Source organism: Phocoena phocoena, chromosome 7 (assembly GCF_963924675.1).
Source record: "Phocoena phocoena chromosome 7, mPhoPho1.1, whole genome shotgun sequence".
NCBI lineage: Eukaryota > Metazoa > Chordata > Mammalia > Artiodactyla > Phocoenidae > Phocoena > Phocoena phocoena.
The window spans coordinates 9,101,168-9,128,617 of record NC_089225.1 but is presented as its reverse complement, the minus strand read 5'-3'; the positions used below and the strand labels follow the sequence as shown (position 1 = coordinate 9,128,617).

The 27,450-nt window shown below is 41.3% G+C and overlaps 1 protein-coding gene across 2 annotated transcripts in view; it reads left to right on the top strand.

Annotated features, from left to right (window-relative positions):
- Positions 1–1,122: 1,122 nt before the first annotated feature.
- CNTNAP5 (contactin associated protein family member 5) overlaps positions 1,123–27,450 on the top strand; it is an 881,675-nt gene continuing 855,347 nt past the window's right edge. For both annotated transcript variants that reach the window (XM_065881152.1, XM_065881151.1), the window contains exon 1: positions 1,123–1,204. In XM_065881152.1, coding sequence (XP_065737224.1) covers positions 1,123–1,204 — 82 coding nt within the window. The remainder of the gene's footprint in view (positions 1,205–27,450) is intronic.

Sequence of the window (27,450 nt, the reverse complement as noted above, 5' to 3'; positions counted from 1 at the left end):
ATGAGCCAGCCAGGACCACCCTGACTCTCATCATTACCATACCCAATTTGTCTCCCCGTCTCTCTCAGACGCCAGGAACTTCCCGGGCTCCGGAACCGAAAGCACCAAACACCTTGCAGTACTTGCCCAAAGCTACAGGCCAGCAGCTGGGAGGGAGACGCAGACTGGTCCGCCGTGAAAGGTTGAGCCACCGGAGGTGGGAGCTGGGGGCGGGGGCGGGACCACGTTAAACCGCTAGATCAGAAATCCCAATATTACCAATACCCGCCAGCCTTCCATCCTAGAGAACAAACACAGGGGAAGTTCAATCGCGTAATTCAATAATTCAAGTCTTCCCTCTCCTCTCAAAAAAAGAAAAAAGCATCTCGTTGCCAAGCTTTCCATGGGAAATTCCCTCTAGCTAATGCTTTCTGTGTTCCAACTCCTTTTAGTAACCCTTTAGCATCGTTCTTCGAAAACCTGGTTTAAATTTCGATGCCTTTATGCACTCCCCACACACACACATTGGCGGGAGGGAGAGGGAGGGGAAGCCAAAGAGACGTAGGCAGAGATGGAAATGTGTGCTCCCTCCCCGGTCCCCTCCAAGTGGCCGGCGCGCACAGCTGCGCCGGCCGGCCAGGGTGGAAGGCGCCCGAGCCGGGCGAAGACCCGCCCAGGCCGCTCCAACCGGAGAGCGAGGGGCGGGCCTGGCCGGGGGCGGCGCCGCGCGCCACGCTCGCCTATAAGGAGCTGTCCGCCGCCCGGGTGCTGATTCCAGTTCTAGCTGCCGACGAGGTGCAGTCGGCGGTCGAGCGAGCTCGGCGCCTGTCGTTGCGTCGGGTCGGGGTTTGCACCTTTAAGGAGGGGGCCGAGGAGGAAGAGACGAACGAGGAAGGCGAGTGCTGCCGCCGGCCGTTGCGGGGACAGTACCTCCTTCCGCAGCTCCGGAGAAGCCCCCGCCACGGTTTCCGTAGAGCGTTTGGGCACGGGATGGAGTGAAGCCGCGAGTGCCTCTCCAAGGGGGGGTGGGAAGGGGTCAGGCGGTGCAGAGGAGAAAGAGGGAGACAGAGAAAGAAAGAAGAAGCCGCGGCTGGCGCCTGCGAATTTGAGATTCGATTGGGAGGGACCTCTTACTCGGGGGAAATGGATTCTGGACTACGGCTGACCAGCGTTTTCACTTTGTTCTTCTCCGGCTTGTGGCATTTAGGATTAACAGCGGCAAATTGTGAGTTCCAGGAGCTGGGGGCGGGTAGGTGAGGTGGGAAACGCTGGCGTTTGGAAAGACACTCAGCTGTCCAAGCGTGTTCAATTGTGTCTGCTCTGAGCAGAGGGGAAAGGGGAAAAATGCTGACTGGTGTGTTTCTATCACTCTAACCATCCCAAAAGTTAGCAGAGCTCGAAGGAGCCGGCCCCGTTGGATTTCCTGCCCTTCTCCCCGAATCGCAAAGTTCGGGGGAGAAGGGAAGGTTCTCTACCCTCCGCCTCCCGTCAGCTCCGCGTTCTCTGCCTGCCTGGTCTCAGCTGGGGCTTTTCCCGAGCAGGGCCCCCGGTTCAGACTGGATGCACTGGGGGCTGAGCTTCCAGAGACAGAGATGCTCACAGCCACCGCACTCGGTGACAGAGGCTCATTTCTGAATGCGGCTGCCTCGCTCGGATTTGTAGTATGCCCAGTGCCTCACAATCCATGGCTTTCAGCTCTCTCCTAGGCAGAAGGCTCCAGTTGGGGTATCTTGCAACCAATGGTCATCGGTTTAATAGGGTTGGGAGTTTTGGCCTAAGAGTCATGGCCCGATGTAATCAAACCACAAGATCAATGGCTGACCCTGTTATAGGAGGAAGCGCTTTGATGCGCACTCCACCCCCAAAATCTTTGTGCCAAAGAACGCATAATGAGTATGCACTAAGTGTACACTTTGTCGTCCAAGCTCTAACCTCGGCAAGTGCAGGGCATTTAATTTAATAGGCAGGAAGGCTGGACACCTGGGGATGTGCCACCTGCACTGTGTATTTAAAGAACCTAGTTTTTCAAACTCGAATAAATCTCTGGAGCCATCAGAGGTTCAAGCTCAATTGCTCAGCTGCCTCTCTAGGCAGAGAAAGGGAAGTTTTTCCAGCTCTGGAAACTCCTAAATGAGAAAGAATGCAATTAAGCCGTCTGTGTTGTTTCCAAAGATGGTTTATCAAGGTTCCTCAAGCTTCTGGGCGTGCTCCCTTATCTGCTAACCCCCACCATGACCCTCAGAAATATCTAACCGTATTGGAACAGTTTTGATACTATTTTTTTTTTGGACTCTGAACCATCACTGTTAGAGAAGGGTAGGAGGACCACTTACTACTTACAAGTTTCTCTACCTCACTTCCCACCCCCTTAGGTCCAAGAGGACCTTAAGTAAGAGATACTTAATCGAGGGTTATACCTCAAAGGCAGACACTTAGACAAATGTTCTTTACTGAGAATGGTCCAAAGCTGAGCCAGTGTTTCTATCTGTGATTGGAAGTTTGGGGGATCCAAAATCGATAGTTAGTGGAAATGTGTTATAAAGATTTTATTAAAGTTTGTATTCTAAGGGAGTGCTGAAGAGGTCAACCTCTTTAAAAAGGAGGAGCCAAAGGACCTTAGTTCAGAAATTATTTCAGAGAATAGGGAGAGACAGGGTAGAATCTGCTGTTTCTCTCCTCTTCCTCCTGTCCCCACATCCTCCAGCCCCTCCTCCTCCTTTTTTTCTTTTTTTAAGTAAAATTGTTCCCATGGTGCTTTAGAAAAACATCTAAGTGGTTCAGTAAGAGGAAGTTAGGCACAGTGCTGAGTTAATTTCTCTACTTCCTAAAACACTAGAGGTCAGTATTGTCCTAATGATGCAAAGGTGTGGCAACGAAATAGCCGTGTTTTTCCTTTAGCACATTTACCTACCTGAAAATAGTGAATATTTTGAAGATCCCTGAAAGAGGGATGAGGAATAAGGGTGAAATAAATAGAACATACTCTATAGAAATATGGTTTGGGCTTCCTTATGTAGCACCTTAAGAGCGAGGAAAAAAAATTATAGCACGGCTTTTTCTGTAAACTAATTGAATTATGGTTAATGTTATGATAATGCTCATAAAACCTAAATGGTATGAGTTTAAGGCTCATGCTTATCATTACTGATGCAGCAATAAAGCTAATTCTGAACATTTAAAGTAAAACTTTGTGATAATGATCTTTAGTATTTCATCAGGGACAGTTTAATTTACCTGTTTCCAATCAGCATTTCAGTTGAATGCACGCTGCTCGCTAAATATTTTGGAGTCAATGTTCCTAAAGTATAATGTTAAATGCTTTTATTTTGCCAAAAAAAATGTTTTAATCCAGTGAACAATAAAATAGCAGCAGAAAATTACTTCTGAATTCAATCCTGGTGGTCTTTGAAACCTATGATGCAGAACCTCGAAGAAAAAAAAAAGAACATTCTACAATTCTTCCAGACTTTTATTGTCCACTTTGACTTACTAGTTATCTACAACCCATTAACATTTAGATGCATCTAATGAGGAAAAGAAATCTCCTTTCAAATAGTCAATTTGTGTAAGCTTATAGATAATTTGGAAGATTTTTTCCCAAGATTATTATTTCTATATTTTGAAATAATACTTCAAGTCATTCATGACAGTTGTCTTGGAAACGGATTATTTACCCAAGATGCTCCATGGTATACTTGTGAACTTTGTTCAAGTATAAACAACTTTTAATTGCTTCCATTCTTCTAACAATAATTTTTGCTGTGTGTATGTAGGATGTGTGTGTGTTTACGTGTGTGTGTATGTGTGTTTAATTTTCTCATAATCTGAGCAAAACTTGGGAATTTAGCTGTAAGGGAAAAAAGAATGCTTACCCAATTATAGATTTTATAAATTTCTAATTAAACAAAATTAAATAAAGTTAGGTTAGAAGGCCAGCTACAGTATAGATAATATGAATCTGTGCAGAGAACATAATTACCCACCAGTAATAAAAACTCTGAAAATTCCCCAATTTCGGATTTTCAGCATATTAAATAGCTATCACACTTCCTTTGAGTTTACCCTGAGGGAATTAGTTAATTTCAAATGTAGATATGATAGGACAATGTTAAATGAGAAACCATTTTACATATAATATCAGCTCCTTTGACACAAGAAGAAACGATGTGACTTGATAGTTGGTTAAAGTGAAACCAGGAGTTTGAAATGCTAGGACTTCTAGCCCTAGTTATGCCACAGCTACGATGCCAAATGCCCATCAGGTGATGCATCGTTTCTGTGCTCACAGCTCAGGTATAAAATAGCAATTGAGATATGTATCTACTTCCAAATAGAACAGCAGTTCAAATTTTACAGTGGAGATTCTTTGAATAGTAGGTACATTGAAAGACTATTATAGTGGGAGAACTTGTATTCAAAAGATAAGAGGAATGCAGGAGACACTTATAGGGTTGCTGTTCACTTTATTTTACAAGAATTGGATGTTACATGGTTATAAAGAGCCTTCATTCTGACCAATCAGTCACTTTGGATGGTCTCTAAACATCTTATCTCTTTGTTGCTACATATTAGGTTCACACAGATAACAGCCTTGAGAGAGAAATAAAAAACTCTTTATCCCTTTCATCACAGGCAGAACTTTATCGAAAATACAGGAAAATGTCAATCATATTCCTAAAGATCTTCAAATAAAGAGATGCACTGTACCTTGAGTTATCTGAAGCTTACACACAAACACAATCAATACGTAATATTATAAATAAACAAACATCAGATTATCTTCAGCAGGAAGCTGTTTGCGGTATACTTTTTGTGGCATTTATGGCCATCCGAAGTGAAAGAAGCATTATAATGCTCGTTTGGAAGAGTCCTGAAGATTTTTCCATGATTGAATGGGCTCGTCTTTCACCATCCATACGAACTCTCTTGCCTTTCTGTCTGTATAGTCCCCGTCTCCAAACCATATTCATATTTCCACAGCTGAAAAATATGAACAGCTAGACTAGCCATTTTCACACAAGGGTATAGACTTATAAGAAAGTTAGGTTCTATAAGAATCACCTTACTCACCACCACCTCTTATTCTCATTCTAATGAATGACTGTCTTCTAAGTTGCAGTTTTCTTTTTTCCCTGCCCCTCTTGCCTTTTCTTTCTTTAGTGGGACCCAGTTTCTCTTTACTAGATTGCCTTACTTTTCAGTGTCCATTTGTTACAAAACAAAATAACGTGATATTGTTTGCAATGTTCCTAAAGCCTTTAGTTGGTGAACCAAAGCCCTTTATCTTACATGCCAGAACTCTGCTGAAATATGACCTATATATACAAAGCTAATTATCCTTGTCATATAGGAAAGTGAGGAGATGCTCTAGTTACCTGAAAGGCCAGAATACAAAAGTCATTCATTCAATAAGGCTTTATTTTGAAGCTTCAGTGTACTCATTTGGAGCCTAATGACATTTTTTTTAATTCATAGGGGAAACTGTCTTCATTCATCAAAATTCTGACACTTTCTGGCAGATGTCCTTATAAATGTTATTGACTTATAATGATGTTGGTGTATTAAGAAGTTGGATCAAATGATTATTAAGGTCTTATTTGTCCCAATACATTTTTGTCTTTAACAGCTGATGTTGCCTACTGGTCATTCCATTTGGATACTTCTGGGATAATTGTGCTCAAAATTGTTAAGCACTTATATTTAGAATAACAACTTAATAGGGTTTTAATTCCTACTAACTGCTATGCACTTTGTATCTCTCACGCCACGTGCCGTGTTTGCATAACTTGACAAGGCAGCACAGCCAGGTAGACTTTATTAAATCGGGTTTACAGATGACTAAATTTAAGGTTAATCGAAGTTAATAAATTTCCCAGGATCATAAAGCTAAACAATGAAAAAAAAATTAGGATCTGGACCTATATCTATCTACTTCCAAAGATCAGAGTCTTTGCAAGATATGAAATTAATTCCCATGCATTCTGATGGGGTCTATGTGTGAGCATCTGTAGAACGTTGCCTTGGGATCTCTGTGGTTAGTCTCTGCAGTCTATCCATAGCAAAGGGCATGGAGGCAGCCGCTTCCACAAGAACCAACTCCTGAGTTATACCTTCAAAAAACAACCAAACAATTGGAATCTAGATTTGATGCAAGATGCCGAACATCACAATGGTCAAAGATAGGAAGCCTCATATCTGGAGGAGAACCAGATGTTTTTTCTTCTACAAGTTTGAGTTTAAAACTTGATAAGGAAAGGGCATAAGCTTGCTGAAGATTTGTGACCACACACACACAACAATGCCATAAAAGGTACCTCTGTTGGCGTCATGTCTTGTAAGTCTATAGATGCCAGACCAAACATATTAATTATCAATAAATAGCAGGTATGAGCTTCCTTTCTCAGCAGAAGGCTGGTCCTGAATGGGCTCTGCCTAATACTCTAAGTTTCATCCCAGTCACTCCTCCCACATTGCCTTATTTCCAGTTTATGGAACTCCGCCGTCCAAAACGAGCCATGTTTTCTCACATCTCCTTGCATTTATTTACATATGCCGTCTGCTTGGTCTAGAATGCCCTTTCACATTTTTATCTTCTGTCACTTTCTCCATCCCCCTCTCCCCCAACGAACACACTTTCCCCAGGCTGGGTCAAATGTCTCTTTATATTACTACTATATTTCCATAACGCTTCTTATAGTCCTTATCTCCCCAACTAGATGCACATTTCCCTGATTATCATATTTTATTTGAATGTCTGTAGTCAGTATCTAAAATACTGGGCAAATGTATGGATGAGAGGGTAAATGAATGGGTTCCAACTAAAATTTTTCATTTCTAAACTAAGATCCTTCTATGGTCCAGCTGCTAGAATCTTTTAAAATGTATTTGTTTTACGGGTTTTTTTTTTTTTTTCAAGTGACAAGTATTACCTATTCTAGTTTTGAAAATGTTAAGAAGATGTTAGCATGTGTAGCTTTTAAGTGAAAGAACAGAAGTTTAGATAATTTGACTGGATATGGAGCTGATAAATGGACCCCTGCCTTTACACAGGGCTGAACATTTCCATGAGTTTGCTGGCATGATCTTATTTCTGTGTCAAATGGCTACTTGTTCCTAAACGAGAAAGTCTCTCCGTTCATTTGACCTCAGTACCAATTTTGAGCTAATTTTACTAACTTGCTTTTGCAATTTTAATGAGTGTTTCTTATATAGTCTGAAAAACATACATATATATTGCTATAAAAGTCCTTCTTCATAGCCCAGGGTCAGTATAAAGAGGAAACGTTTATTTAATGGGGCTTTAGTCATAAATTACTGGAAAGATCTTATTTAATTGCAAACCTACAACACTGCCTGATAACATAATCCTGAGTCTCTGATGTCATCTTCTTAAGCTGTGGTTGGGAGAAGATTTAAGTGTTAAGCATATGTGTGTGTTACATATTTGAAAAACTTGTTGAAGAAATGAATCCCAATGAAAGGTTCTCTTTCTTAAAGTCAAGTTTTTCTGTGAAGCTGGAGAAATAAAGATGCATAAGAAGATAGAGTCCATGACCCCAAGGAACTTTGAACATGAGCAGCCAGAAAAATAAATCTTTAATCACATCAAAGTGATAAATGCTATAATGAAGGTAAGCGCAGAGTGTAATGTAAGGCACAGGTGAGCATCTCAAACTGGCTGGGGCATCAAGGCAGGCTATCTGAGGGAAACCGAGACTTAAAGTCAAATTTTCCAGCTGGGGAAAGGAGGGGAGGTTATTACAGGCTTTCTGTGTTGTGGTGACTACTTGTAAGAGTGGTTCGTAGGCATAAGGGTAGAATGAGAAACTAGACAACTAGGTAAACATGGGAGTCTTTGATTTTTACTGTTATAACTATGGAGAGTCATCAAAGGATTTTGCACATGTAATTAGTTAATAGTAATCAGATTTTTGTTTTTAAAAAAATCGCCGTGTGAAGGACAGATTAAAACGGGAGAAGGCTAGTAGTAAGAAAGCCAGGGAAGAGCTTATTGCATTAACTCAGGTGATAATTAATAAGGGCCTAAGGAAGAAAGTTTCAGAATCTGCAGAGGTCATAAAGAATCAGAAAGAAAATCATGAGCCATGTCAACTCAAACCCTAGGAATCTATGAGCTAGTAAACTCACAGAAGGCACAGATTTGTGGTTAAAATGTATTCTGTAGCTTCTCCCACTGTTTCTGACAAATGAGAGTTATAGATGGCAGAAAAGGTGCTCTGTTTTCTGAAAAGAAGTTCTTCTCAGGGAATACCAAACGACCATATTCTCAGTACAGTATATTTCATATTTGCATGACACCATACAGCCCATGCTGTCTGTATCCATCATCCTGATGCATCCTGTAGTCTGTAAATTATGCTGGTTTTTGTCAGCAGAGTGAGAACTAGTCATTAAGGATGATGCAATTAAATCTCAGCGTCCCATTCTCATCCCCCCTCTGGCAGGGGGGTAAACTAAGGATCATTACTACTATCCGAGGTCGCTCCGTGGAAAAACAAACAGGGGAAGTTGGGTAAGCCATGTTGATTTGCCATCATTGGTAATTGATTTGCTGGCATAAATTCCATGTCTCTACATTTCTAATTGCTTTTGTGCATATTCTTTGGGGGTTGATTAATGCCATCTGTTCCGTGGATCAGCTGAAGTGATTGAGTTTTTAAAGGACGACAACAGCAATGTTGAAGATAGAAAGTGAAGGAAAATGCCAAAACACAGCTCGTGGTGTATATTATTTTTAACTTTCCACCTCTGGAAGCAGATATATCCTTCTGAAGACTGTCCAAGGCAAATAGCAGTCTAAAGAGATTTGCCTAACAGACAGATGCTTGTAGGTGTGAGTCTAGGCTACTGTTTGATGAATATATATGTTCAGTTCCTTTTCCACCCTCCTCCCCTCCCTCCCATTCTTCCTTCCTTTCCCCCTTGCTTCCTCCCTTCCTCCCTTCCTCTTGGTTTTCCTTCTTCTCTTCCCCACTCCACTCTCGGTTATGTGGCCATGTATTTTGGGTATTACCATTGGCTTTTGCCTGATTATGTTAAGGTGGGAAAAGAAGGGAGAAAAACGTCTGTTGGATTCTGGTGCTGCCTTGCATGTGGGCACAGTAACCAAATGTGAAACCTCCATCAAGACCTATTCTAAGGGCAGTCCTGACAGAGATCTGCCACCCACTGCACTTGGGAAAGCCCACTGGATTCCAACGCCCTCACCCCATCTGTCCCCAAACAACTCTTCTGTTAACTCCATTAGTCCCTGAACCTGTAGATGTGAGAAGAAGCCTTTCAATTCATACAGAGAAGCCCTAAGACACAGAGCCTCACTGGGAAAGAAAATATAGGAATTTAAATCTGTACTGAATTCTGCTGGACTGAGAGAAACACACCTTTTCCAAAAGAAACGTTTCTAGAAAAGATAGAGCTGGGTGTTTGAAGGAGGAGAAGAGAATGTTCTGAGTTGGGGAAAGGCAAAGTAGAGGAATGTTTAGAATGTCCAAGAAAAGTGTTACCAACTTCCTGGTTTTGACCAGACTGACCCTCTGTATTACAAGGGTGAACATATTATACAACAGGTGGGCAATGGGGAGGTGACAAGAGGACAGTAGAAAGGGCATAGGTCACACAATTCTGGGTTGATGTGACTCTCACTCAGTGAGTATTTCCTATGGATACTAACATGAGCCCTATAGAATCAGTGTAAGTATAACATGAGTAACTCAGTATAAATCACACATGACGTGGGAATTCAATAATTAGACTTGTTACAATTAACAATGAACCTCAACATGGATTCTCTCAAAATCAGTTACAATAGCCATCAAGGCAGGGACAACTACATTTCCATTCTTTTTTTTTTTTTTTAACATCTTTATTGGAGTATAATTGTTTTACAATTGTGTGTTAGTTTCTGCTTTATAACAAAGTGAATCAGCTATGCATATACATATGTTCCCATATCTCTTCCCTCTTGCGTCTCCCTCCCTCCCACCCTCCCTATCCGATGGAGGGGCTCACTCTCCCTTCATCACAGGGCTGAGTGATTGCCGAGGCAGATGGAAATGTTCTCATTTTAACTCTGATGTCAGGGGGACTGTGGGCAGAATCAGTCCTTACCTTACAGAGACACGTGACTGTCTGGGTTCCTCACTTAATTGCTGGGCTCTGTCGAGGTGTGATCAGGTATGATCCCTACCTCTGGGCTTTGGCCAGTGAACCTCACAAGGGGAGTGGAGAAAAGAGCTTCCTCTAGAAAAGTAAGGAGCATGTCCCCTGAAAACCCTGAAAACCCTGGCAGACGATGTCAGCCTTAGGGAGAAGCATCCTTGAACAGACCTTGAGAAAAAAAATCAGTGAACCCGAGCAGAAGTATATGTAGTGTTCCCAGTATCCTAAGCTCTCCATTTGCAGGAGACTCGGGCAGAGGGAAGTTAAATCCGAAGGTTCAGAGAGCTGTGCTTTCCTTCTGGGTATTGCTGAAGGCTACTTTTGGTGGATACATAGTACAAGTGTTCTCTTGTTCTTGTAAATGTTGGGGTAAAATCAGGTACTGCTACAATGCTCCATGCATTATTAATGCTAAGCCACCTTCAAATGCATCATTCTTTCATTCAAAAATACTTATGAAATGGCTACTATGCACTTATTTCTCCGTACATTCATGAAAGCCTGCTGTTCATTGAAAATCAGTTGATGAGGGGGAGATTTGGATTGCTGTTCACATAGTCCAGAAACAACAACAACAAAAGATAGTAGTATCTCTTCAAATCAAAGCCATGGCACCGGGGTCCTCCACTCTAGTCCTGCTCATGGTATTAAGCACCTCTTTCCTCTTCCTGAGTCTTTTCTCTTGCTTCCTTATCTTCAATGTCTCTTCTCCTTCACTCCAATTTGCCTTCTTTTTATTAATTAATTATTTTTGCTGTGTTGGATCTTCGTTTCTGTGTGAGGGATTTCTCTAGTTGTGGCAAGCGGGGGCCACTCTTCATCGCGGTACGCGGGCCTCTCACTATCGTGGCCTCTCCTTTTGTGGAGCACAGGCTCCAGATGCACAGGCTCAGTAGTGGTGGCTCACAGGCCTAGCGGCTCTGCGGCATGTGGGATCTTCCCGGACCAGGGCTCGAACCCATGTCCCCTGCATTAGCAGGCAGATTCTCAACCACTGTGCCACCAGGGAAGCCCTTGCCTTCTTTTTGATGCTCCTTCTTTTTCTTCCTTCTTCCCACCTCCTTCCCTTCCACATGTTCTTCTACTCCTGTCCCCTCCCTGTCTCTTTTCTGCACCTCTCTCTCTCTTTTCTCTCCCCCTTCCTTCACTCTGCCTGTTTCAATTAACATTTAGTAAATGACTTCTTTTTTATTGTTTTATGGCCGAGGCTAATCCTTTTTAAACTTTGCCATTGAAGTGCTGCTTGACGGAAAAAAGAGTGCAAGGAACCCAGGGGAGTCCGAGAGCTCATCCTCACGTGGCCGCTGAAGCATGTAATTTCTTGAATTTTGTCTTAAACAGACAAATTTGCATTCTGCTCCCTACTACATCCATGTGTATATTATGAGGAAAATATTTTCCCACAGTCTTTGATTAAAAATTGGTGAGCAAAATTGATTCACTTAACCCATGTAAAGGGCCACATACACCCAGGGGCACAGGCCTAAGCTTTTTGGTTCTTTCCCCCTATTTACACCTTCTAGGATTCCTATATGAACGAGAACAACTTCCCTGTCTCTTCTCTCATCTTGGAACAGGTAGCTTCCTTTCCCATCAACTGTGCCCGGTCTGTGGGCTGCAGATTACGCTTAATCAATAATGGGAGGTGAGAAGAGCTTATCAATTCACAGGAGGAAAGGAAACCCACAAGTCCACTTGGTGAAATGGGGCTTTTGGGAGGGGCTGTGGGTAAGAAGTCTGCTCAGCCCCACTCCAAGTCTGCGCCACACTCCATGGCAGTCACCTGGCGACGCGCTGCCCCATGCACAGAGCTTACCTTTGAGTAAATGAGCTCTGCCAGGTTACAGGATTGGGGTCAACGAGGGCAGATTGTTTTCTGATTGGAGACGGGCTGAGCTCACCAGGATATTAAAAGAGAGATTAATGCCTCTCCTTCTACAACAATCAGGGACCGTTCGATGCAGTCACAAGAAATGAAACCAGCAGATTGGAATGTCAGAGCATTGGAGATGAGAGATAAAGTTAAGTGATGTGTTTCTTCCCTGGAAGGGCTTCCAAACATACACCTCGTGCTAGGGGTGGTACCTGATGGGCTCATTCTGTTCCTCCCCACAGTTTGATGTGATAGTTATCCTCCTCCCCATTCTAGGGTGAGCATGTGCCAGCTTGGACCATCAGGTGATTTACCCAGGAGCAAATAGCTTGCAGGCGGTCACCCTAGGATGATAGCGCACATTTCCCTGATTCCAGAGTCCATACTCTGTTACACTCTATCTGCCATTCCCTTGAACCCAAAGCTAAGGCTGAGCTGCTCTTGAACTTGAGATGATCAACCTTGCAGACCTTCTCTCTGACCCAGGGTGAGAAATGCCTTATCAGTCTAGACCCACAGGTTCCTCCCCCATGTGCAGGTCATCTTATTCTAACCTTGCAGGCAGCACTTCCCCCATAACTGGAAATCCCTGTGGCAAACCGTTCCTGTAAGTCTGGCTGGTTGTAAAACTTGGTTGTCTTACTCGCTAAAGCCTTTACCGTTAAGGCTCTGTGCCCATCACTAGTGCCCTTGTGGATTCCACGATTAGTGTCCACTGTTAGTGTGTCTGCTCCTGTTTCATGCTCCCTAGAGACCTTCCTCTCTAAGTACAGTATTTTCATCACTCCATCATACTGTACCCCTCCTAGATTTTGTAAGATAGATGTTCTGTTTTATTGTTTGTTTGTTTGTTTTTTTTAAAGTTGGTGCTAATAAGAAAACCCCTCTGTGTGATACTTCGATAATATGTTCTAATAAGGCAAGGACTGGCTTGCATTCAGATCTGTTTTCTGTCTTCGGGCTGCAGAGTTCAACCCATATCCAGCCCCTAACCTCCTTTCACCCAGTGGGGATAGATGGGAGGGAGGGTTTTGAACAAGCACATGCTGAATACCATGACTCTCCACTGCAGACGAGGTCCCATGATGAGCATGTGCTCTGCGGGCCTCAGAGAGTCTGCTTGGCAGAGAAAGGCCACCCCGCACTGCGTCCAACTTTCGTCGCCAGCTGCACGAAAAGCCAGACCCAGGAATTCTGTGCTTTATTCTCCAGCTCCCCTGCCTTTGTCCCTTCGACCTGGGCTATTGTTTGGCTGAGTTTTGAGGTCTCTGTGTCGCCTTGGTCCTCTTTTTCAGCTATTTACGTGTCTCAATGGACCTTCTTGCTTAGGTTTGAAGAGGCTGAGTGATTTGTTCAATGGTCAGCACACTCACAGCTTTGCATCTGTTCCTCCATCCATGGCTGCCATCAGGAAAAAACGTGGTGGATCCCAAAGTCATTAACACTGACTGAGGAAAAAAATCAGTGCTGTGTTCTAGCTCTCAGAAAGAACGAGTGCTCCAAGAAATAAGACCTTAAATATTTAAACTTATTTTAGGAGGAGAATGTTTTGGTTTCTAAAATGAAGTCTTATGCAGAATTTCTATGTAAAATAAATTACACATATGGCGGCTTTGGGGGAAATGGGGAGAGGAGATGCAGAATCCTGTCACTCAGCTGACTCTCCTCTCTCTGATTCTTCATGGAAGTACCACACAAAGCCTTCTGCCTTACCTGTAATTGTAGGAATCTCCAAGTTTATAATTTCATGCAAAGGTGATTAGGCATATGATGGTTTTAGGAAAAGTGGGGGTGGTGGCCTCAATGGTGACCAACACTTGGCTGGTGTGAAGCAGCAAGGCCACCCTGGGTGCTTGCCACCTGCATCTGGTGTTTGCATCAGTTGATGACCTGATGTGGAGGTTATTAAATATTTTAAATATTACCTCTGTCCAGGTGCCCATTTTTAACCCTTTGAAAGTCTGTTTTTTACTTGTTGCTATTTTATATAAGTCTCAGGGCAAGTGCATCTTATTGGCATTTAGAGATTTGAAAAGATAGTAGCTTGTCAAACAAATGCTTCCTCATTTTGATCTTCTTAATGTGAATAGCCATTCTTAGGTTAAAAAAAGATTATCTTATGAAGGTCCTTGAATTATCCACCTCCATCCCAGATATTCCCTTTTGAGCATTTTTTACTTACTTTATTTTTTATTGAATACAGTTGATTTACAATGCTGTATTAGATTCTCCTGTACAGCAAAGGGATTCAGATATACATACATATATATATACATATATATATATGCATTCTTTTTTATATTCTTTTACATTCTTGTTCATCACAGGATACTGAATATAGTTCCCTGTGCTATACAGTAGGAACTTGTTGTTTATCTATTCTCTACACAGTAGTTTGCATCTGCTAATCCCAAACTCCCAATCCATCCCTTTCCCACCCCCCTCCCCCTTGGCAGCAATAAGTCTGTTCTCTATGTCTGTCAGAATGGCCATCATTAAAACGTCCACAAATAACAAATGCTGGAGAGGGTGTGGAGGAAAGGGAACCCTCCAAAACTGTTGGTGGGAATGTAAGTTGGTGCAGCCACTATGGAAAACAGTATGGAGGTCCCTCAAAAAACTAAAAAAATAGAGCTACCATATGATCAAGCAATCCAACTCCTGGGCATATGTCTGGAGAAAACTATAATTCAAAAAAGATACATGTACCCCTTTGACCTTTTCAAAAGAAGGGGATTTCATGTTGGCCATACAGTGAATGGCAAAATAACTCCTTATTAAACTGAATTAAAGTACAGACAGGTTAAGTGAAAGCCAAGTACAGACAGCGTGCCTGGTTTAGGGACAGTACAGGGGCAGAGAGCTAGCATACAGCTGAATGCACCCTCCGTCATCTCAGGTCTGTATCTCCTAACTTTCATGAGCTCCTCTCAGTGTTCCTTAATGTTAATGAATGTGACTAGACATGGTGAAAGTGCACACACGAAATTGAGTTGTGGCCTATCTGGATTCAATCTTGGTTTCTGGTTCTGGTTGGAGTGTTAATTGTCAGCATATGCTTGCATGTTTGCTTAGTGTACCGTTCAGGCAGAAGATCTAAATAGACATTTCACCAAGGAAGACATACAGATGGCCAAGAGGCACATGAAAAGAGGCTCAACATCACTAATCATTAGAGAAATGCAAATCAAAACTACGATGAAGTATCACCTCACACATGTCAGGATGGCCATCATCAAAAAATCAAGAAACAGGGGCTTCCCAGGTGGCGCAGTGGTTGGGAGTCCACCTGCTGATGCAGGGGACACGGGTTCGTGCCCCAGTCTGGAAGGATCCCACATGCCACAGAGCGGCTGGGCCCATGAGCCATGGCCGCTGAGCCTGCGCATCCGGAGCCTGTGCTCCACAACGGAAGAGGCCACAACAGTGAGAGGCCCGCATACTGAAAAAAAAAAAAATCAAGAAACAATAAATGCTGGAGAAGGTGTGGTGAAAAGGGAACCCTCTTGCACTGTTGGTGGGAATGTAAATTGATACAGCCACTATGGGGAACAGTAAGGAGGTTCCTTAAAAAACTAAAAATAGAACTATCATATGACCCAGCAATCCCACTACTGGGCATATATCCTGAGAAAACCATAATTCAAAAAGAGTCATGGGCTTCCCTGGTGGTGCAGTGGTTGAGAATCTGCCTGCTGATGCAGGAGACACGGGTTCGAGCCCTGATCTGGGAGGATCCCACATGCCGCAGAGCAGCTGGGCCCGTGATCCACAACTACTGAGCCTGCGTGTCTGGAGCCTGTGCTCCGCAACAAGAAAGGCTGCGATAGTGAGCGGCCCGCGCACTGCGAAGAAGAGTGGCCCCGGCTTCCCACAACTAGAGAAAGCCCTCGCACAGAAACGAAGACCCAACACAACAAAAATAAATTAATTAATTAAAAAAAAAGAGTCACATACCACAATGTTCATTGCAGCACTATTTACAATGGCTAGGGCATGGAAGCAACCTAAATGTCCATCGACAGATGAATAGATAAATAAGGTGTGGCACATATATACAATGGAATATTACTCAGCCATAAAAAGAAACGAAATTGAGTTACTTGTAGTGAGGTGGATGGACCTAGAGTCTGTCCTACAGAGTGAAGTAAGTCAGAAAAACAAATATCGTATGCTAACGCATATATATGGAATCTAAAAACAATGGTACTGATGAACCTAGTGGCAGGGCAGGAATAAAGACGCAGACATAGAGAATGGAGTTGAGGACAAGGGGAGGGGGAAGGGTAAGCTGGGACGAAGTGTGAGAGTGGCATGGACATATATACACTACCATATGTAAAACAGATAGCTAGTGGGAAGCAGCCGCATAGCACAGGGAGATCAGCTCAGTGCTTTGTGACCACCTAGAGGGGTGGGATAGGGAGGGTGGGAGGGAGGCGCAAGAGGGAGGAGATATGGGGATATAAGTATGCATATGGTTGATTCACTTTGTTGTACAACAGAAACTAACACAGCATTGTAAAGCAATTATACTCCAATAAAGATGTTTAAAAAAAAAAGAAAATCACGTTGCATTGACATCTACAGTGTACTCACATATGAGTGAACTCCAAATACTCCTGCTCTGCATTCTTTTTTTTTAATTGGACCTATTGCTTTATTTAATTTAATTAATTAATTAATTTACTTATTTATTTATTTTTCGGGCTGTGCCACACAGCTTACAGGATCTTAATTCCCCAACCAGGGATTGAACCCAGGCCAATGGCAGTGAAAGTGCCAAGTGCTAACCACTGGACTGCCAGGGAATTCCCTGCTCTGCATTCTTAATAAAATAATATGTAATTTATAATACTATATATATACACATATATACATGTACACATACACACACATATATATAATACATTTGAGATGTTATTAGTTTTCTTTCATGGTTAATATGCCAGGTAGAATTTTACATGTGTATACACTCTACGTGAACTACTTGTTCTGGAAAAAGTCAAAATTTATTATCCCCCAAGGTCAGTACTGACTTGGGTGTCACCTTTGTGAATATTTACCTCTCTAGATAATGAATTGAAATGGGCATTTGGATGGAAATTAATATCTATATACTTTCTGCAATCAAATGTGTTTTGCCACGAGAATGAATAAATGCTGTTGGGAGGCATGCAGACGTGTCCCACTGTGGAGACTCTGTTTCAGGGTGACGTTCAGTAAGCATCCTTTGCATTCTGATTTATGGTGAGTTTGGTTTTTTTATAGTTCTTTCACATGACTCTTTTACCTAATGGACAGAATACAAAACTTCAAACATATTCAGCTTGACATTTCAGTAACATAATCAGGAGATAATGATACATGAGCATATGGGTAATAAGTACACATGGGATTAATGAGCAACTTGGCCCTGGGATTTATTTAGGACACGCTACTGTTACCTGAGAAACAGAGCTCCTTCAACAGTGATCTAATTCAGTGAAGAATACAGGAAGAAACATAAAATTACAAAGTGTTTCCTTTGGTTTTGAGCTGTTGACTTTTTGTTTTGAAAAGAACCTTATGATGTGTCATGTGTTTTGGAGACATGATATATGTCTGTCTGTGTGTGTGTGTGTGTGTGTGTATGTATGTATTTGTACGTTGCTCACATCTTTCTTAACAAAAGTCAGTGTCTCACACATATCCAGGCATCTTTTAATATATCAAACCAATTTGAAATTCTTTCTAAAATTGTGAGTCTACAATAGAGATATTCCCTGTTGTACTTTCATCACTGTTTTGCGGTATTAAGTAGCAATATATATTGATATATATATATGTTCTGGCTTAAAAAGAACTGGTAAGACATTTAAATAAAAGTATAGTTGTGACAGGTGCTGTGTGCTGTTATATATGCACGGTATGTACATATGCTTTTCTCTACCAGTGTCCACACACATTGCATTCTTGGTTTTGTCACTTATAAACAAGACAGATTACTTTAGATGTCATGTCAGAAAATCTTTTCTAGCTGTTAATGGTCTGATGAAAGACCTGGACTTAGGAAAGAATATTATAATTAAGTCCAGACTGTGGCTTCGTAGTCAAGGGACTAAACCACTGTGAAAATTCATTAGTAAAGTTAGTCCGAGAAACATCTGAGCAAGTGAAAAATCTCAATTCAAGGGGAGAATGTATAACTCAACTGATGCTCTCATCCTTGTTGATACATTGTCTGGGGTAAAGATTTCTATGTTTTCTGGATAAATATCCATTTTTGTTGGAAAATTCAATTTGACTTATTGGGTTCCTATAGCTAAGTGTTGTGAGTCTTTATTGGGGAAATGATGTCATTTGGTGTATGGGAAAATAAAAATACCCTGCTTGATAGCCAGTGAAAGTCTCATTTTACACACCACCCAAATCTCATGCCACATTAGAAATGAAAGCCAAGATGGCACCTTGCTTCTTGTGCTGGGAAGGTATGATTCCCGGAAGAAGCCTAAAGACATTGGGAGGTTTCTTTGTCCATATTTGCATGTACATGTGCACACATATGTGTTCAGTGCTTATTAATTTAGCTTGGGCTTCTCTTTTAAAACAAATTAAACCTGGTATTAAATCAGTTGTTCTCAAGTGGAAATGATTTTGCCCCAGGGGACATTTGGCAATGTCTGGAGATGTGTTGTGACAACTGGGGGCTTGCTACTAGCATCTAGTTGGTAGAATCCAGGGATGTTAGTAAACACCCAATAATGGACAGGAATGCCCCCTACAACAGATAACTATCAGCCCAAAATGTCAAGATAGCCAAAGTCAGAGAAACCCTGTTTCAGCTGTCAGTCATTTATGGATCATCATGTATTAACTTAAAAAAATGCCCAACACACACACAGACACACAGACACACAGACACACAGACACACACACACAGACACACACACACACACACACCTTCCTTCATACACATACAAACACACACACACATACACACACACCTTCCTTCATACACATACAAACACACACACACACACACACACACACACACACACACACACACCTTCCTTCTAACATCTAGTCTTGTAGAAGGATGTTTAGAGTAGAAGAAGATATACATCCGGTCTTGATTTTGCCACTTACTGGCCATGTGACTTTGTGCTCATTGTTCCACATTTTTCCCCAATACGGGTGATGATATCCACACTGACTACCAGCTGTTGTGAATAAGAAATGAGATAAGGCGTGTCTTTGGAGAAGCTGTATACATATATTTTTGTTATATTGATACTTATTAGAATTTTTATTGTTTAGAGGAGTCATGTCCTGGCTGGACTGTCCCTAAGACTTTACACAAACAAGAGATGACAGGGGTGCTGTAGGCACAATGTGAAGTGGGACCAAGGGGACGTGACCTGGACTGGGAGTTGGAAAGGTCCATTTCACACCATTTTTCAGCAAATACCTGAGGACAGCAAACCCATTTCTCTTGGTCTTCTTATCTCTTCTTTTCCTTTATTATTTTGATGACATGATTCTTCCTCCTCAGACTTCCCACCATCATCTGCCCCTGTTTTGTACATATTCTACTTTGTCAGTGATGTATGTGTAAAATATAATGTACAGAATGGGACAATCATTCCTCCATATATGTTATTCCTGATTGTGGGGACCACAGTGTGACGGCCATAAAAAACCCTGGGTGGCAGAGGAGATACGGGAAGGTTTTATAACCACATAAACCCTTAAGTCTAAAATGAATCAAGCTGGATGTCACCAAAGAGATGTTTAAAGGCCATTATTGTCTCCTTTTTTCCCTCCCACTTGCTGTTTTTACTTAATTAGCCCACAACTGATATAAATGGTTCTCCTCACTTTGCTCAAGGGTATCTTGCAAAATTTCATCTTGGTGGTTTCTCCTAAATTGAGTGAACTATGAACTTTCATCTTCCTTCTATCTACACAGATCTTCCCCCGTGGTCCAGTTCCAGCCCTCTCTTCTCTAGTCCTAATTACTCTTGCTTTCCTCTAAACTCTTAAAGTCTATACATTATAAATTACATCTTTAAGCTCTTAATTACATACTGCCTTTTATTGGCCTCTTTCTTTTGATTCAGAATTCGTCCAATTACAATTCAATGTGAAGAATTGCAGTTTCTATAGTCTCTTTGCATATATTACAAAATATGATATTGTATAGTCTCTTTGTATATATTAATAGTAATATAATAGTAATAGTAGCTACCACTATTGACTGTTTACTGTGTATTAGACCTTGTCGTTCATATACATTACTGCTACTTTATGCCACAAATTTATGTGGTTAATATTTTTTAAGAAACTGAGGTTTAGAGAGGCTAAGTAATCTGCCCACGTCCATACCTCTATGAAGTTGACCTGAGATCCAACCCTGGTTTCTGATTCCAAACTATGTTCTTTCCACTGAGGACAGGATGGTAAACCCTGGCAAGGAGCTGAGCTGCTAATAGTTTCTCAGTCTATTCTGGTTGATTGGAGGAAATCATATCATTTCACAATATTTTTTGAGTACCAGTTACAAACTAGGAACAGCTTTTAGCCTTTGGTGAAAAAAACATGTTCAACACCTGAATATGGACCATGGTAGAATACAGACCAGGGCATCCCACTAGCCTGGAGATCTACCTCCCCAAGGCCTCCTTGTGGAGATAATGGTTTATATTGACCCCTAGTCAGTAGTTACTCTCTCTGCTTTTACTCTTGCTTAAATTTTTTTATAAAGCCCTTGGCTGTTCATATCTCCTCAACTGTTATCATAATGGATGCTGTGAAATGATCACAGCATGTCTGGGGACATCTATCATTCAGGGTGCCCTCAGCTCTGAACCCCAGCTTTTCAAATGTAGTTTTAGCACCATCCTCACCGCAGAAGGAAGCAAGGATAATGAGGAAACATACACACACAATTTAAAACAGCACACACACACACACACACGATTTAAAATAAAAAATTTCCTGGAGCACCAATTTCATTCAAGGGTTAAGAAATTCACATTAAGGAAAATACAGACATATTCTGGAGTAGAATTTCAAGTCTCATGGAATGTTCAAATGAAACATAAAATTTCAAACATGTGTCTGTCTTCTAAATGTGTATCCAGAAGTTCATGGTTAAGGGTTCACTCTTCTCTGAGTTAGGGACTCCTTAGAAAACAAAACAAAACAAAATAAAACAAAAAAAACTTTATAAAGAGTAACCCTGAATCAATTCCCATGGGCCAACAGTAACCTTTCAGCTTGGTCTCCACTTGAAAATGTCTTTCTCCAAACATTGTGTTTTTTTTGTTTTGTTTGGGTTTTTTTCTTTTTCCCTTAAGACAGAGTTACTAGGTCATGTTATGACACATAATGGTGTCATGGTATGTGTCTTATCTCTCAGCACCCTCTGATTAAGAAAGAAAAACAACAACAAAAACACTGTATGTGCATTGATAATATTAATGCTCACTTTCTTTTTATTCTAATACCAATTTTTAGATATATTTCCACTGTTGGTTTTATGTCTTGGGAAAGAATGTAGAATAAAGTGATATTGACAGAAGCCCCATCCCTCTGCCTGCCCTCTCCACTTATCCCAGCCTTCGCACAGGAAGTCCTGCCCTAGACTCTGCATTAGGACTCTTAAAGATTTCCATGTTGTGTTTAAGAGGTGCTGCAAATCCCCAAAAATACTGTACAAATCAATATGTGTGTATGTGCATCTGTGCATTTTTCTTCAATAAAGATCGTACACCTCACCTGATTTCCAGAACACCCAGAAAATATTTTCGAATGACCCAGAAAAGATGAAGAGGGAAAGACACTGCGAGCCTCACTACCTTGCAGGTCCTCAGGGAGGGGAGGAGGGGAAGGTCTTCTTCTAGATGCCAGTGATGGTGATTTTTTACCTAAGTGTGCATGAGCTGTGTGTTTTTTCTCAGCTCCTGACATGATGGCCATGAGCTCTGGGGGACTGAGGGGAGTGAAAAAGAGTCCCTCAAAGGGGCAAAGCCGTATAGAATATAAAAGACAAGGACAGAGAAGGGAAACTTTAGAGGTTTCACAATTTTGCCGGTGGCCAGATATGCACATCGCAAACAAGGTGGAATTAATATGGATGAACAGTTTTATTACAAAGAATAGAGATTAAAAAAAAAAAAAGCTATTCAGAGCCTATCCCTTTGTCCTTTCTGACCTCCCCCCTGCCATCTCTCCACAAAAGAGAAAAAGACAGACAAGAACAGCTTAATATCTATAATTTACAAGTCTCTGAATATCCACCAGAAAACAGCTGTCCCCCACTGAGAAACCACCAAAACTTAATCACTTTCCATTGCATTGGAAGAAAGATGGCTGAGGTATCCATTTTTTCCTGAAAATGTCAGGTGCCCACATCAATTAACTAATCACACTCCTACCAGGTCAAGTTACAGGATGAGGTACATTTCATGCAAAAGAAGATGACAATTGGGTTGTTAATGCTAAGGGGACTTTCTACAGAGAGAGATGAAAAATGATGTCACCAAGGCAAAGGCACTTTATGTCCCCTGAGTAATCCTGTGCCTTGTGAAGAGGAAATGAGTGTGGGGACAGGCTGAGGAAGGTGATGCAGCCATGGGCACACATTTTTTATGAGGTTAAAGAATATACTGGAATGGCCTTAAGATCTCCAAAGTAAGAGATTCCTTTGATACTGAAAATTCAAAAATCCCTAAGACTGGGCTTGAGAAGGCAGCTTGTTCAAATCCTCCTTCCTCAGCATCTACTATGGGCCTGAGAATTGAGTCCTAACTATGTGGCAGCAATAATAAGAACAAGGAAAATGATGAGGAAGACTTAAAATTTATGGACACATTGCAGACCAAAAACAATTCTGTTTTTTATATCTATTAGCATAGTTAATCTTCCTAATAACCCTGCATGGTAACTATATGTTTAACCCTAGTTTATGGATAAGGAAAGAGAGACACAGAGAGGTGTCTCTCTGTGGAGGAAATCAGGTGAGATGTATGATCTTTATTGAAGAAAAATGCACAGATGCACATACATATTGATTTGTGCCATATTTGGGGGGATTTGCAGCACCTCTTAAACACAACATGGAAATCCTTAAGAGTCCTAATGCAGAGTCTAGGTGTCTCAGGTGAAGAAACTCAGCCAAGGTTTATCACTGATGCACAGAGATTGGCTGGGACCATATTCCATATCATTATATTGGAATTCAGCTCTAGAAGGGATGCTGATCCCTAACTCTGGTGTCTCCAACAAATCAGGCAGAAAGGCTGTAGTTCAACTGGACTTCAGCCTATCACTCTGGAACATTCCATGCCTTGTGGCATTGAACTCAGCCTCACTGCTATCTCATTTTCTCCTAGGTCCCAGGTGCATTCCAGTGAAGTCAATGACTCAAGTATAAAGTATAAGATTGTTCAAAAAAATTTGGCTCCATACATTTTAAAGATCTTATTGACTTTATGCAATGATTTATGAATGGGGCAGCATCCCATCTAGCAAATAGAAAGGTGCTCTGAGGAGCTGTATAAGACGGACGACTTTTATAAGCAAAAGGAGGCAGAACAAGGAAGTTACTAGTAAATAGTGGACTGTTTTAGGCAAGGTCACCTTCCTTTGGGGGAAAGCAGGGGTCTCCTAGTGCTGAGAATTGAGCACTGACTGCTGGCCAATGACTGGTTAAAACTGCATTCCTGGGAGAAGCTGAAACGGTTAGGGAACTGTTGACCGAAACGTCCTGCCTTAGCTAGACCCACTTGCCTGAGCTGTCTCACAAAAGGAGGTCCTGATAAGGAACATGGTGATGCCACTGAAAACTAACCAGGAGAATTCGGGAGGAATCAGAAGGAAGGAGGAGACACCAGCCTCCCAGAAACCCTCACACTGGAATCCACCTTGGCTGAGCAATGTGCATGCCACCAGGAAGGACCCTGAGTCAGACCAAATGTGGGCCAAGCAAGATGATTGGCCAGAGACAACCCGGAAACTAACCCCATCACCATAAAACCCAAGACTGTGAGCCACGTGGCAGAGCAGTTTTCCTGGGTTCCCTTACCCTGCTGCTCTCCACCTGGGCCCTCCTTCCAAGTCTCTTGCTTTGTCAGCGCGTGTGTCTCCTCGGACAATTCATTTTTGAGTGTTAGACAAGAGCCCATTCTCGGGCCCTCGAAGGGGTCCCCCTTCCTGTAACAAAACTGCAATTAGTTTAGGCATTATGCCTTGGTTTGGTGACACAGGCTTAGCGCAAGTGACCCATCTTGAGCCTGTTGTCTCTTTTTTCACAAGATATAATCTCCTTATTCAGGAATGTGAAGTCTTCCACAAGCCAGCCCCTCTCTCCCTTTTCAGCCATATCTCCCTATGCACTTAGGGTGTATTGATCCAGTGCCTAATGTGTACTGTTGATATGCTATAGTGGTATTGAGACAGCCCTGCCTATGACACTGTAAGGGGAGGAAAAATAATTTTTCCTCTGCTTTTAAGTTCTTGGCTGTGATTTCCCTGTAATAAAAGACAGGTTAACAGGAGAAAAACAAACAGAAGCTTAAGCTTAATAATGTAAGCCCCCTGTTTACCTGGGAGAAACCCCCAAAAAAACCTCAGTAACTCCCCCAAATGGCTCAAGACTTTATCCAGCTAAAGACCAAAGAAAGATGTTGGGCTGGGGAATTATGAGAGGTTACCAGCAAAAGACACAGTGACCAAGGGTAAGGTTGTTATGCAGATTTAAATCCATGCCTTCTCCACAGGAAAGAGTTTCTAAAGACTTAGTCATCCTCCTCTTCCTGGTGCAGCAAGGGAGACACTCTTATAAACGCAAATGTCTCTTACAGGAGTGTAGCTTCTACTCAGTTTTTAGGGTTTCGCCTGTGTCTACTGTTTCTTAAAATTAACCAGTTCAAGATAATCCTTATGCCAAAGAGGCGTGTGTTGGAGTGGAATACTCTGCTCCCCTTCAACACTTAGAGGCCAGGAACAGAAAGGTCAATGGAGCATTGTTCACGATGATCTTGTTACTGAACAAACTTCATGTGCCTGATGCACGGTGAGGCCAAATAAACTGAAATGTTGGAGTTTGGAGCAGAGGGTTATTGCGGGGCCAAGGAAGGAGAACAAGTGTCTTGTGCTCAAAACCCCCAAACTCCCCAATGGTTTTGGGGAAAAGTTTGTTTACTTTTTTCTTCAACGTGTTTATTTTTTACTTAATGGCTTTTGTTTTCTTTATTTCTTTGTTTGCTTTTTGGAAGGGGTTGATATATCTCTTGTCTCTTTTATTTATTTATTTATTTTGACATCTTTATTGGAGTATAATTTCTTTACAATGATCTGTTAGTTTCTGCTGTATAACAAAGTAAATCAGCTATACATATACATATATCCCCATATGCCCTCACTCTTGCTCCTCCCTCCCACCCTCCCTATCCCACTCCTCTAGGTGGTCACAAAGCACCAAGCTGATCTCCCTGTACTATGCAGCTGCTTCCCACTAGCTATATATTTTACATTTTGTAGTGTATATATGTCAGTGCTACTCTCACACTTCGTCCCAGCTTACACTTGCCCCATTCCATGTCCTCAAGTCCATTCTCTATGTCTGCATCTTTATTCCTGTCGTGCCGCTAGGTTCATGAGAAACATTTTTTTTAGATTCCATATATATATGTTAGCATATGGTATTTGTTTCTCTATTTTTGACTTACTTCACTCTGTGTGACAAACTCTAGGTCCATCCACCTCACTACAAATAATTCAATTTCGTTTCTTTTTATGGCTGAGTAATATTGCATTGTATATATGAGCCACATCTTCTTTATCAACTCATCTGTTGATGGACACTTAGATTGTTTCCATATCCTGGCTGCAGAGAACATTGTGGTACATGTCTCTTTATGAATTATGGTTTTCTCAGGGTATATGCCCAGGAGTGGCATTGCTGGGTCATATGGTAGTTCTATTTTTAGTTTTTTTTTTTTAAAAAAATACATACTGTTCTCCATAGTGGCTGTATCAATTTACATTCCCACCAACAGTGCAAGTGTTCCCTTTTCTTGACACCCTCTCCAGCATTTATACTTTGTAGATTTTGTAATGATGGCCATTCTGACCACTGTGAGGTGACACCTCATTGCAGTTTTGATTTGCATTTCTCTAATGATTAGTTACATACAGCATCCATTGGCATATAGTCGCTTGTATTAATCTCTCATGATCCTTTGTATTTCTGCAGTATCAGTTGTTACTTCTCCTTATTCATTTGTAATTCTGTTGATTTGAGTCTTCACCCTTTTTATCTTGATGAATTTGGCTAACGCTTTATCAATTTTGTTTATCTTCTCAAAGAAGCAGCTTTTAGTTTTATTGATCTTTGCTATTGTTTCCTTCATTTCTTTTTCATTTATTTCTGCTCTGATCTTTATGGTTTCTTTCCTTCTGCTAACTTTGGGGGTTTTTTGTTCTTCTTTCTCTAGTTGCTTTAGGTGTAAGTTTAGGTTGTTTGTTTGAGATGTTTCTTGTTTCTTGAGGTAGGATTTTATTGCTAAAACTAACCTCTTAGAACTGTTTATGCTGCATCCCATAGGTTTTGGGTCATTGTGTTTCCATTGTCATTTGTTTCTATGTATTTTTTGATTTCCTCTTCGATTTCTTCAGTGATAACTTCATTATTTTGTAGTGTATTGTTTAGCCTCCATGTGTTTATATTTTTTACAGTTTTTTTCCTGTATTTGATACCTAGACTCATAGCATTGAAGTCAGAAAAGATACTTGATATGATTTCAATTTTCTTAAATTTTCCAAGGTTTGATTTGTGACCCAAGATATGATCTGTCCCGGAGAATGTTCCATGTTCACTTGAGAAGAAAGTGTATTCTGTTATTTTTGGTTGGAATGAACTCTAAATATCAATCAAGTCCATCTTGTCTAATGTATCATTTAAAGCTTGTGTTTGCTTATTTATTTTCATTTTGGAATGTCTGTCCATTGATGTAAGTGGGGTGATAAAGTCACCTACTATTATTGTGTTACTGTTGATTTCCCCTTTTGTTGTTAGCATTTGCCTTATATATTGAGGTGCTCCTATGTTGGGTTCATAAATATTTACACTTGTTATATCTTCTTCTTGGAGTAATCCCTTGATCATTATGCAGTGTCCTTCCTTATCTCTTATAACAGTCTTTATTTTAAAGTCTATTTTATCTGATATTGCTACTCCAGCTTTCTTTTGATTTCCATTTGCATGGAATATTTTTTTCCATCCCCTCACTTTCAGTCTGTATGTGTCCCTAGGTCTGATTTAGGTCTCTTGTAGACAGCATATATACCGGTCTTGTTTTTGTATCCCTTCAGCCAGTCTGTATCTTTTGGTTGGAGCATTTAATCCATTTACATTTAACGTAATTATTCAT